Consider the following 12633-nt stretch of genomic DNA (forward strand, 5'->3'; position numbering starts at 1 on the left):
ATTTTTGGACGGCTTGTAGGCGGACTGACAACTCGTGAAATGGATGACTGCTGCTCAAGTAGTGGCAACGTTCCAGCTACTGTACGCTGCGTCTGAAAAAAGCTGTTAGAGACTTCAGTTTGGGAAATCAGCTCTCAAAAGTCAATGTGTGACTTTGAGCCATTCCAAATACCAGATTTGGAGTTTCAGTACCCAGTTTAAGGCAGAGAGATCAAATTTCTCCTGCCGGATGCTTACCAGGCCTGCTGTGTCTCAGCATTTGGGTCTGGTTTAGTTAAATTTAGCCCGGGTTTCTGCCTGTGACACGGCTCCGAGTTTCTGTAGCCCTTTTCTCCAGTCACGCTCCCTTTTAATGCTCTAGGAGGATGCCCATGAGGTGGACCGCTGGGAGCAGCTGTGTTGAAGCTGTTGGGTTTTGCTGTAGGTCAGCACTACTCCTGGCAGCCTAGGCTGGGACGGTCTGGTCTGTATAGTTTTTTGGAGCTACCCCACAGCTGAAGCACATCATTGAGTGTCTTTGCAAAAGACTGCACTGCCACCTCTCTCGCTATAGATGGCACGAGTAGTTTACACAGCTGGAAGAGAAACGCAAAAGATGACTTACGTTGTCACGGTTATGCAGGGGTAGTGGCCTCTCCAGTTGCTGGGCATCCGACTCAGGGAGCTGTTTCAAGCCATCATTCCTGGTGCGGACCTGCAGGCGCTGGTGTCTCGGGCACTCCCCGTGCGTCAGGGAAACTCACTGCCTGCGCAGGTAAAGCACTTCTCCGGCCAGGTGACGAGTGCCTGAAGCTCTAGCTAGGAAAGCCAGTTTTCCTCCTGGCCAGTGCAGACTGACAACCCTGAAAACTTAACATCTGTCTGTCAGCAGCCTGTTGGCATTTCGGTCCTGCGTGAAAGGAGTGGGGCAAGCAGACCAGACGAGATGGGTATAACAGCAAATTTATAGTCTCAAACAGCAGTCTATAAATTATATCTGCATCCCCCAAATAATCACATAGAGCTATAATCTCATTTTCAAATACTCAGCTAATGGAAAGTGTTGGACAGCCTTAAGTATAACAGCACGCTCAGCCTGCCTCTGAAGGGCTGTTAAAGAAACACTGGAAGAAAAAAATAAATCCCTGCATTTTTGGTATGATACGACAGAGGCCAGGTTTAAGCTGACAGTTCCCTTCCTCCATACTGCATAGAAAGCCTTTTAAAGAGGAAATTGCAATTGAGCAGAGAAAAAGGAGAGTACTAGTCTATCCTTAACGCCGTGGCAGAATTCCTGCCTGGCTTGGACACCACAAAGCTCAGAAGGATCGAATTTCATGCTACAGTGTCTTATTTGAATTGCTCTAAATTTCTGTATTATTTTAGTTAAAAGTTTTACAGTCGATGGGCCTAGCTGCTTCTTAGGCTCAGCTTGGAGCCCCCTTCCATGCCTCCCCCAGGCCTCGCCAGCTCCAGAGCAGTAATTACAGGTTAGAGTTGCCTCTTTACCTCACCTCTGCTTTGCCCCGGGCTGTCTCGGGGGCTCTGTGGACCATCCCTTTCCATATCACCTGTCATCACTGTGCTCAGACCGTTCGGAGAAACAGGCAGGCTGGAAGGACCAGGCTGCAGTGCGCAAGGTGATAGCCTTGATGGCAGCCTTTTCCGCCAGGGTAGCAGAAGTCTGCTTCAGTTTTATCTGGGCTTATATCTTCACCGGTACACGTGACTGCTGGTAGGCAATGGAGCATGTCTGTCGTCTCTGTAGGATTAACGTTTCCCCAATGGCATTCAGGAAGCCAGTGGCAGCTTGTTATCCATTAAACGAGTGGGTTTTGTTGCTTGCTGTGGAGTCCTGCAGTTACTGCTGGTCTCGCAGGAGACGGTCATCAACTCTGTATGAAGAGCAGCATGCCTGTTTGTTTGCGTATGAGGGGAAAAAATACGTATCTCCAAGATGATTGCACAGTATTTTCTAAAATAGATGTTATTTTTTAGCCTAAACAACCTTGGGAACCACTTTAAAGAGCTGCGGGGTGCTAGATGCTTTGTTTGTTTTGGCTGGGACCCATCAAGGGTGAGCTCCACTCTACCAGCACGCAGTCCAGAGTCTGCAGAGCAATTACAGAAAAAAAAATAAGGTTTTGGTGATGCAACCACAGATACGGCTGTACTGCTAGTAAATGCTACTTAGAGTCAAAAATCCCAGGGGAGGCTCAACGTCGCCAGCCCTATCTGTGCCCCCAGCAGGCGTAGAGAGCGCTCCCCTTCGGGTAAAACCGTGAGCGTAACCTCTCAGCGGAAAGCCTGGAACAGACGCGAAGTGCTTTGTGGTGGAGCCATCGCACAGCTGAGAGAAGGCAGTACACCAGGCGTTTCAGCCCTCTGATGATAAGTTAAGTCTGATTGCTGTGGTTATCGCACTCGAGTTAAGAGCCGGTCAGAGATATGACAGATGTCTGAGGGGTTTTATTGCCTAGCGAATAACATGTTCATTCAGTAATCTCCCTCTGCTATTGCCGAATGCCAAAAACATGACAAGCATGCAGGGCTATGCCTGTGAGAGACAACGGCTGAACGGGAATGTTCACTTTGAATTAATTACGGTCCTTTTTTTTTTGCCCCGTGAAAGCAACAATTGCATCAATAATAATGTTGATTAATATGAAACAAGGTAGAAAATTAAGAAGAAACATAGAATGGAACATTTCCTGTGTTGAAAATACAGCGTTTTCCCCTTACGGTGCTGGGAGGGTGGTAGGGGAACAGCACCTTCAAGTTCCCTCTGGAAACTAAAGAATGAAATAAAACCCAATTCCTTTCAGCCTGAGGACAACCACAGTATTTGTTGCTGATCCTGGTTTGAGCCTTCTGTGAGCTTTACAGGTGTCGCTGGAGCAGGGATTTCAAGGGGAGCAGGAGGGGCTCCCGCGGGGCCCAGGGAGGCTGCGGGAGATGTAGAAATTAAGATGCGGTGGAAGTAACGGGGGCGCAGTCAAGCAGAAGGGCTCATTTGCAGAAAGCCGTGAAACTGAGCACTACATAAATCATCCCAACTGTTTCGCTAATCTTTTACCACTATTTAAAAAAATGATAAATTGAGGGATAGAGAGGCCAAATGATCAACTCAGGACTATGCAGGAAGCTCTCGGAGAGCCAGGGTTAGAGTGCAGACATTGAGGACAACTTGCACAGTCCTTTAAAATAAAGGGAAAGGGGATCTCCAATTTACAGGGTGTTAGGTATTTCTAAAGACTTAATGGTTGTACATGAAGCTAGGAAAAAATTAAACTCATATAAATGTGAGAAGCCTGAAAGCTTCAGATGTAAACAGATACTGCAAGCTTTCGTTTTTGAAGGCAATTCTTATAAAACTAATGGCATACAAGGTTTTAGAGGTTATCTGCACCTTGCTCCATAATTTGATTGTCTAGTGCATGTGTGTGCACGTTTAATTCATCTGTAACATACAAACCCACATTAGTATTAAAGCAAAACTTCTTCCCGGTTCCAGGTAGGGGTCTGTGCGTGCGTGTGCGCAGGTATGTATTTAGTTATAGTTACTTACTGTAACAAACACACACATCAAAATTCTTCCTGTTTTTTGAAATCCTAAGGTTTCAAAAGCCTAAGATATCTTTCCTATTTCTTCACTATTTGTAGAATATCACCAAGTTTGAATTTGCTGGGAGAACAATTTTTTTTCTCTTTCTAGGTACAAGATACTGCTTTAGCCAACACATGATGAAGGTTACTGGCGAAAGTGTCTCCGTCACCAAACGCTGTGTACCATTAGAGGACTGTCTGTCTACTGGATGCACATATGTAAAACATGAAGAATACAAGGTTAGAACAGAAATTACCTTTTTCTCTAGTATAGACCTCTAAATAGCGCTTCCGGACTGATACAAGAATTGTTTATTAGCCTGGTGCCTAGATACCAGGTGATGGGCAACAAAAAAGTCTATATAAATAAATACGGATTTCTTTGACTTCTGGCCTGTGAGCTCTACTTCAACCAAACAGATTTTTTTCATCCATTTACTTTTTCTGGGTAAAAAGTTAACAGCTTCAAAATGGATGTCCTCCTTGTACTAGACAAAATCTGACCTAAAAAAAAGCTTCTGACAGAGCAGCTTCTTCCCTCCTGCCCCAGTTTTCCTTGGTTACTCTTGACACCCATGGTGGTGAACATATTCAGAGTCTTCAGCCTGACCAGAACAGGGCAAGAGGATTGGGAGATATTGTGGGATAACTCCACACAGTCGTTATTCTAGCACGGTGATCTCTAGCACTTCAGGCAAGAGTGGGACACCAGTGATCAGCTCCTGTATAGGCGGATGTGCTTGTTAAATTGTTGTCTAAATTGATTAATTAAGTCCAAAAAGTGGCCACTGCTGATTTGCAAGTATCATATTATTTCCACTACATCTTTATTCAATAGCATTGGTGTTTTTTCAAATAATAACTGAGTTAACACCTTATTTCTTTTAGATCTGTACTTCCTGCTGTGAAGGAAGCATCTGCAATTTGCCACTGCCAAGAAATACAACAGATGCGGTATTTACAACACTGTCCCCCATAAACAAAACAAAAAGACTTTCACACCACGTAATACTAACAACAGTGTGTCTCTTGTTGGTATTTATGTCATAGCACTGGGTTACGCTGCCACATGTTGTAGAGTAAAGAAAGCTTAACTGGAGGAAAACATTTGCATGAACATTCAACCTTTTCATACATTCTCAGGACTTACAATTCGGAAATGTCTTTGAAAAATTGATTTTCCTTTATTTTGTCAATGATGACCTAGTGACTCTGGTATGTAGCTGTATCTGAAGGGACAAAACCTAAGTTTCTTCACTGTTTTCTGTAGCAACTCATGCAAAATGTTCTCACAATCTGTGGCTTAGACTAATGCATACGCTTTTCTTAATGTCTGTCTTTTCTCCGTGAAAAAAGTTTTATTTAAAAGTACTTCTTTATCCCTGCCACTTACTATTATCATCTGTTCTCATGACACTTTCTTCTTGCAATGATTTGTTATAGCAATAACTCTGGTGTCTTGTTAACCTGGTTTGAGAACATACAGTAAATACAGACATTATGCCTTTGTAGTCTCCCAAATCTCCCCTTATCACCTTCTCTCAGAAAAAAACCCAGGGATTTATAGCAACGTAGAAGTATGCTGGAAGGAGAGGCAAGTTCAAAAGGAGCTACTGGCAATAACAGCTCGAAACAGGCCGCGGTCGCACGCAGATGCTTTCCCTGAGGTGGGCCACGAACCGCAGGAGAAATCTCTGCCCCTGTAACCACTCACCAGAACAACACGCATCTGCGTCATCAGATGTGCACAAGATCTGTTTCGTTAGAAAGGAAACCAGAAAAAGTCTGAGAGCTCTGCTCCTGAAGCATAATCCGGAGAGGGAGATGGACAGACAGTCTCTTAACCTTCTGCTAACTGGAGGAATGTATATTAAAAGCTGCCCGAGTGTCGGGTTTGGAATAGCGGTGCATGCCAAGCAGCGCGGTTCTTAGTGTTTCAGAGTTTTATGTTTTCACATTTTGGCATCCAGTCATGCAAGATGGCACCTTGGCCCCAATCCAGCAAAGCATTTAAATTTCAAGTATAATTATAAGCCTGAATAATCCTGCCAAAGTCTTCAATTATGGAAGCATGCACACCACCCTGAGTCCGTATGTGCACTTCCTAGGAACGTCTTTGTGTCAAATATAGGGAATTAATGGAAGGACAGTGACCAGCTCAGCTCTTACAACAGTGGTTTTAAAATGGACTAATACTACTCAGATTTGTTTCCAAGCTAGGAAGCAAAACTAACACGGCGTTCATATATTCCATATTCCTGTTGACTGCAGTCAGATATACACATGCAGAATAAGTGAGGGTATTAGGAATTTTAAACTGAAAAGGTTAAATTAAAAGATATGAAAGGTGATGACAGTCTGGCTGAGGAGACCGATGGCTGCAGTATGCAGAACAGAGTAGATTCTGAACAGCTTCTGTTATTTTCTTTAACACACTCCCATTATGTAGTATGGGATATTACTAGCTATGTCTAGTTTGATGACTGGTATTTCTTATTTTGCTTGGAAATAATTTCTGCAATATTTATTTTTGTATGTTGAGTAGAATCCAAAGTGTTTTAAAAAAATTCTTAATACTGATATTGCCAGACAAAGTGGTTGTTTTGCAAGTGCGTAAGCCTGTAATATATAATCACAAATATATATAATATTTTACTATTGAAAAAGAATCAACTTTGTTTTGCAAGGTCAGTAATAAAATCAGGGACTTGTTTTAAAGTTAAACCAAACTTTTTTTTTTTTTTAAGGGATTTTTTGAAACACTGTAGTTGTAAATTGTTCTTTTATGAGCTAGGCTTTGGTTAGTGGTTTTCCAAGGTAACTTGCACTTTATCAAGTTACAGTATGCTTATGCTCTGCAGTTACACATTAAGACACAGAAAAAGGAAGTAAATGCTGGAATCTAAATGTTTTGTAAAAATCTATGTCTATGACCTCTCTGTTATGCTTTGCTGTGCTGGAGACTTAGCCCGTATTGCACATGGCCAGTTGTAAGCGGAGCTCCATGAGTTCCTAAAAGCTTATGTGGTGGTTACAGCAGCCGAGTTGGACATTTTAAGGATTTACATTTTGGATTTTGAGCCCTACTGTTAAACGTGTGCATTTAAGGGTCAGGCAATAAGGTACATAACCAGCAACAAGCAGCAGAAATTACCTCCTGATCACACCAAATACCCTAGTCAGTAGTTTACGGTCAGGTTTCTGCTTGCTTGTTCTGTTTCCCACCAGACTTCTCTGCATAGGGTCTGCCTATATTTCTCCATGTACCTGACAGTTTAGTTATTTAACAGAAGGATACTTTAATATAACTAACTCACCAACTATAACCTGTGGTATAACTTTGAGCTAGATATGTATAACCACGTGGATTAAGCTACAGAAATGGCTAGTTTTCCTAATAAGGAAAGATTAGACTTCCGGTACTGCTAACACCACCGAAAGGCTTGGTCCCTACAGCTGGATGACACGTGGTCAAACGCCATCTCACAGTTTGTGTGTGCACTAACAGACAAGAAAGCCTAGTGGAGAGCTGTCCTCACACCGTGTTTAGATCAGCCTCAGGCAGACCAGGGACCTCTCTTGGGCGCCCGTAGTGCCCTCTACCCACAGAGCCTGGGACTCAACTGATCAAATTTAGTTATCTATCTGCATTGTAGAGGTATGAAACCAAGCTAGTTATTTAAACTTCCTTTGTAGTCAACGGAGAAAAATAGGTACTTCAGAGCTGTGGTTCATTGTATGCCAAGGTAGACGGCTAAATGCTGTCAGCTCAGGCATACGATAGAAGTGCCTAGAAAAACTAGCTTGGCTGTAAATGCCACATCCCACCTAAGGTGTTCGCCAGCTCCTGGTCTGGGCACAACTACGCCTTTGCAAAGCAGCCGAGCAGGAGCCGTTCATAAGCATGTCGCAAGCGTCGCTCTGAACTAACATGATATTGCTGCAGATAGATAGAGAGTGTCACGGTATTTCTGCTTTGCAGGTCCATCTCCCCTGAGCGAGCCCACTGGCGTGCCAGAGTTACGCCCTGCAAAAAGCCACTAGCACTGTCAAACGAGGCTGCGCCTCCAGCTCCAGCCCTGTCGCAGAAACAGCCTGGCCTGCGCGTCCAGCGAGGCAAGCAGCTGTCCAAGCGATCTGCTCCGTCATAGGTGGAGTATGAACAACTTAACAGAACAGCCTAAGTTAACTGAAAACAAGTAGGGAACCTGTACGTGATTCTTTGTGTGTGCCAGGGCGCTGGTGGCCCCAGTCCGCCTGCAGATTTACTTATTTTCTAAATATATAAATGCTGAGCTGCGCCATATTTATTTGTAGGCTCTCTGTAATGTTATATTTCTTTTAAATGTCTAATTTTTTAAAACTATTGTAAATGCTGTACATTTGTATAAATAAATGTTTTAAATATTCAGATGAGGCGTGATGTGTCTGATAGTGCAGATTTACAACTGCCTTCATCAGTCCTGCTCTTCTGTGAGCTGTCATCCTCTCCTCCTACTCTGGAGAACAACCGTCTCCTTCCCTTCATCCCTTTTTAGTTTCTGTGATGTTCCATTAGCAAAAGAAGAAAAGAGCTATATTTAGAGACCCATGGATTTTCCTTTCCCTCACCTTTTCTTAACAAGCTTTAAGTTTTCCATAACTCTGCTGTCACACTAATTTAATCCCAACGCAGTCTGGTTATTTTCATGCAGTTATTTCTAATTCACACTCCTAAGACCAAGACTTTTTTGGATGTAAACAACTTAATGTAACTAATGGAAGGATTCTGACAAAGTTATTGTGGATAATGTGAAGAGGATATATCTCAAGAGTTCAAAACAGAAGTTAAAGTTCTAAAAAGATACATAAGTTAAGACATAAAAGACTATATGTGTAGTATGATGCAATACTGAAAAATCCTCTGTTCTTCTCTCACACTCAGCGTGTATAGAAGTGAAATTACTAGTTTTTCCAATTTCTTCTTTCCTTAAGTATAGCAGTTTGTTCTGGGAAACTTGAAGTACAAGGCTTATCAAAAGGTTTTGAGACAGCTAGAAACCAGTCAGTGATAACTAGATAATATTTAAGATCCTAAAATACTATGAGAGCACTTATCTTTCATATGAACAAATACAAAATCCTCAAGCTTTTACATCAGATGTCCAGCTGCTGCCAAGAGCCAAAGTGTCCCATGGAGGCCAGTAAGGGGGGGAGGGGGGGGGAACATAGGTTTAGCTTAGCTAAACTTAACCATGAGAATAGTTGATGAGCATCTTGTTTACAGCACACCGGAGACCAATGAGAGATAAAACTCCCTCAGAAGGGGCTTGTCAACAGGAAAATCACATATTCGGTGGAAGGTTTCCAGAAATTCCTAAAGCAGAATCTTGCTAAGAATATAAAGTGTTTTTTTTAAGGTCCCCTTCTTGTAGGCTTTTCTAATGGAGATACAGAGGGCGGTTCCTCCTCTTTTCTGCTGTAGTTTACAGTAAGAACAGACCTCAAGGAGCACAAGTTTGCTGTTGGCATGGTTTCCAAATACTATGCATTTCCCTGCTCATTATTCATTATCCTTACAGGACTAGCGGGCAACTGGAGAACCTGCCAAAAGGGGGAAAGACGCTGAATAAGTAGGTTGTAAAAAGTTCTAATAAAGGTCATTACAGGTCACCAACCACTTCAGCAGAGGGAAAGGCTGATATTGGGTCTCCTGGCAGCACAAGGTGAAGCTACAGCAAAGAGGGGCCCCAACGTTTACGAGGATATGCCAGCAAGAAAACAGCAAGGCAGGCGAGTGCACTGCAGAGCCTAACTTAAAGCATCAGGAAGCATGCTTAAGTGTCATGATGTCAACAGTTCGCTCCTAGTAATGAAAAAAAACCCGATGGTAGCTTAAACTGGAAGTTCCTTAACAATTTGCAAGCCAATAACACAAACTCTTCAGTAGGGTCATTTCCCCCCCCCCCCCCGCTAAAGAATAAGGGTATTGGTCAAGCCCAAGGCAGCACTTCACAACAAAAGGCACCAAAAAAAAGTTCTTTTAGTGCCACAGCTGCCATAGGGCACAGTCAAAGACAACAGGATTTACTGTCACCGCTGACAGATCGACCTGGAAGCAGCTGAGCACGAGCAGGGTCACATGGAATCAGCCCTTTTGGAGTTTCTGCATAGCCCCAATTAGCACAGCTTTGGCCAAACAATGCGGTTTCCACTATTGCTGTTAGCTAACTGGAATACATGAACGTACCGCTCCTTAATTTCACCCAACCCCATTTCTCCTGCTGAATCTTCAGAAATCTCTGTACCTTCTACTTATAAACTTGCCTTGAGGTAAGAAAGAGCTTTATTTCTCCCATTTCAGCAGGTGCCTCTAGGGCCACCACTCCCTCCTCAAGGACAGGTTAAGCCTCGGTGCACCCCAGCCTTACAGCACTTACTTACTCTAGCTCATGTCTTAAATCAAAACTTTCCTGTATTATAGCCCAGGGATCTGAAGGCAGCTGTTAGCTCACAAATGCTTTGCTTCCATTTCTGCAGAGCATTTGAGTTCGTTGACACTAAAGACAATTCAGCTTCCTTGCATAGCTCCCGTGTCCTCGTCTTGCACATCGCTACACAAAGTCCTTGTGGGCTTCCCGAGGCAAACCATCAAGCGGCCCAGCCCACCCCGCCACACACCGCCTCCTGCAAAACCTGCCCTGCTCCTTTGACCTGCACTGCCAAATTGATGATTTTGGGGTTTTTGTTTTGCTTTGTTTTTCCCCAGTAGTTGTAATTCTTGCCACTTGTAACCTTGCCTTTTACAGTTTCAGTTCTTGCTAGTCCTGGGGTTTATCATCTATTAATTTATGACAGCCAAAAGACCCCAGCGATCCTGATATTAACCACCAGACTTGGTGAATACGAGCATGAACGTACCAGGTTTATGTTAGCCCATTTTTGCCCTGAAGTATTGATGCTGTGCAAGCACACATCTGGCCGATGAGTTTGGGCAGCAAGATGCCAGACTTCAGATAAATAGATAGAGGAGAAACCTGAGCTCAGGTCTCCCCCCCTCTCGGCTGAGTACTTGCACTGCCACCTTCCAGGCTTTTCTTCACGTACCTTATCACTGCCGTGATTCCAAGCACTCGCTCTGAAACGGCATCTTTTCAGAAACCCCTTTTTTGTCCTGGGTTTGACCTGAAGCACAGGTTTTGTTGTTGTTTGTTTGTTTTAAAAGTATGGCGACTAACCCTCTAACTCAGCACCTCTATCACCAGTCGCCTCAGGGGCGGCTGGGTCAGGCTACACGTTCGTGAGCTTTCCCGCAGGTATGAATTCCCCAGCGGAGGACACCACCTTCCTCCCTGACCCAGCTCGCTCCTCCTCCCTGCCTCCTCCTCGTACACCCACGCTGGTGTCCTCCGTGTCAAAACGCCCGTCCAGTTTTTGCTCTGCCTGGCTAATAGGCTCTCCACGACGTGAACCTCATCAGGTCGTTGGGTTGGTTCTTGTACCAACTATTCTTTGCTCTTTTCTGGGTGAACAGAACAAGTTTATTTTCCGTAAATTAATCCCTAAATCCACTTAGATCCTCCTTAAGAGCCAACCATTTCACAGACTGATCTAATGAAATCATTCTATTAAGCATTCACTTTATATGTTTGAAAGCATTTTAAATAAATATATCCATTTCAACTTGCGTCTATTTATGGGGTTTAAGGCTTCTATCCATTATGAAGATTTTGTCGGGTGTTAAACAAACAAACATGTAACATCATTTACACACTTCATTGCAGGGAGCTCCAACCTACAAGGTTTAGACTAAAATAGCAGGATGTCTTCAACATGGTAGAGCCTATCCAGCATAAATGCAACGAAATCTAACGTACATCCGATACTGGAAAAACAGAGAAAGCCACACCATGCCATCAAAAAAACGTCCGCAATGCACTTTCCAGAGACCGACAAGCAACCTGGAAGAGCCAGCTTTACTGAAGTCTACCACATACAAGTATTTCGCTACTCTCCAACATAAGATTAAGACGACGTGGAGTGAAGGGTAAGAGCCGCCCTCCTCTGCGCTAGGGCTGCCGCCAGCCGCCCCGGGAAGGGACGTGCTGAGACGCCAGCGCAGCGCGAGCCGCCTGCCGCGTGCTCCTGCCCAGCTCCCCTCCGTGTTTTGGGGCTGCGCTTCGCTCCCTGCCGTTCCCGCTCTCAGCTCAACCAGCTCCTAATGTTCCCAGGCCCCCGCAGGGAATTCTGACGGTCGCAAACCCACGTCAGGCGAGATGCGCCTTTCCCCCGGCCCGACTTTACCCTGTGCTGAGACGTACCAGAGGTGCCACCTTCCACCGCCTTGCTGGGCTCCTGCGCAGCCTGCGAGCCAGCACTTGAGAGAACATTCTGCCATCAGCATGCACACGTCTCCTCAGAGCTTTCTCGTATCAGGTTAATAAGCTTAAACTCCTAACTGGCAGCACAGCAGTCAGCAGCAAAGAAGAGCATACATTTTTTCAAAGTGGATTTGTGGGTGGGAAAAAAAAAAAATTCAAAAGTATTTTCCCCTTCCCCCACCCCCCCCATCATGTAAACTCGCACCGAAAACCATTTAATGCGCACACGCAACGGTACCCGTCCTCAGGCGGCAGCAAGAGCTGTCCCACATAACCTGCTCCCCTTCTTTAGGTGGGCAACTTGCTAGGGTTTTGCCTGTAAAAATTTAACTAACCCTCCTGCTGCGAGGCTGTGTGCCAGGTAACACTGTACCTGTACGGCCAAGATACGCACCTAGAGCCCGTGTCAAGTTGTACTCGGGTACAGAAAAGAAGAAGAAGAAAAAAAAAGGTGGATTTGATTTTTTCTAAACCAGGCAACAAACCAACCGAAATTGGTATTTCTTACTGTTCCTACTCAATTAATGTTAATGAAAGAGTTTGATGAAGGCAGGGTACACATTAGGAAAACCAACATCGTGACTGAGCGAGCATTTTTGTAAAAACATCTGCTGGGGGAGCAGAGGGGGGGCTCTGCCCCCAGGGCAGGGGGAAAAGGGAGTCCATTACCCCCCCCCCCCTTAATCCC

The 12633-nt window shown here is 44.4% G+C and overlaps 1 protein-coding gene across 1 annotated transcript in view; it reads left to right on the forward strand.

The window, feature by feature from the left end:
• Positions 1 to 7990, forward strand: part of LYPD6 (LY6/PLAUR domain containing 6) — a 32896-nt gene extending 24906 nt beyond the window's left edge. The window contains exons 4-6 of the mRNA XM_067298599.1: positions 3695 to 3825; positions 4474 to 4539; positions 7568 to 7990. Coding sequence (XP_067154700.1) covers positions 3695 to 3825; positions 4474 to 4539; positions 7568 to 7582 — 212 coding nt within the window. The 3' untranslated portion in view covers positions 7583 to 7990. The remainder of the gene's footprint in view (positions 1 to 3694; positions 3826 to 4473; positions 4540 to 7567) is intronic.
• The last annotated feature ends 4643 nt before the right edge of the window (positions 7991 to 12633 follow it).

Source organism: Apteryx mantelli, chromosome 6, assembly GCF_036417845.1.
Source record: "Apteryx mantelli isolate bAptMan1 chromosome 6, bAptMan1.hap1, whole genome shotgun sequence".
Classification (NCBI taxonomy): domain Eukaryota; kingdom Metazoa; phylum Chordata; class Aves; order Apterygiformes; family Apterygidae; genus Apteryx; species Apteryx mantelli.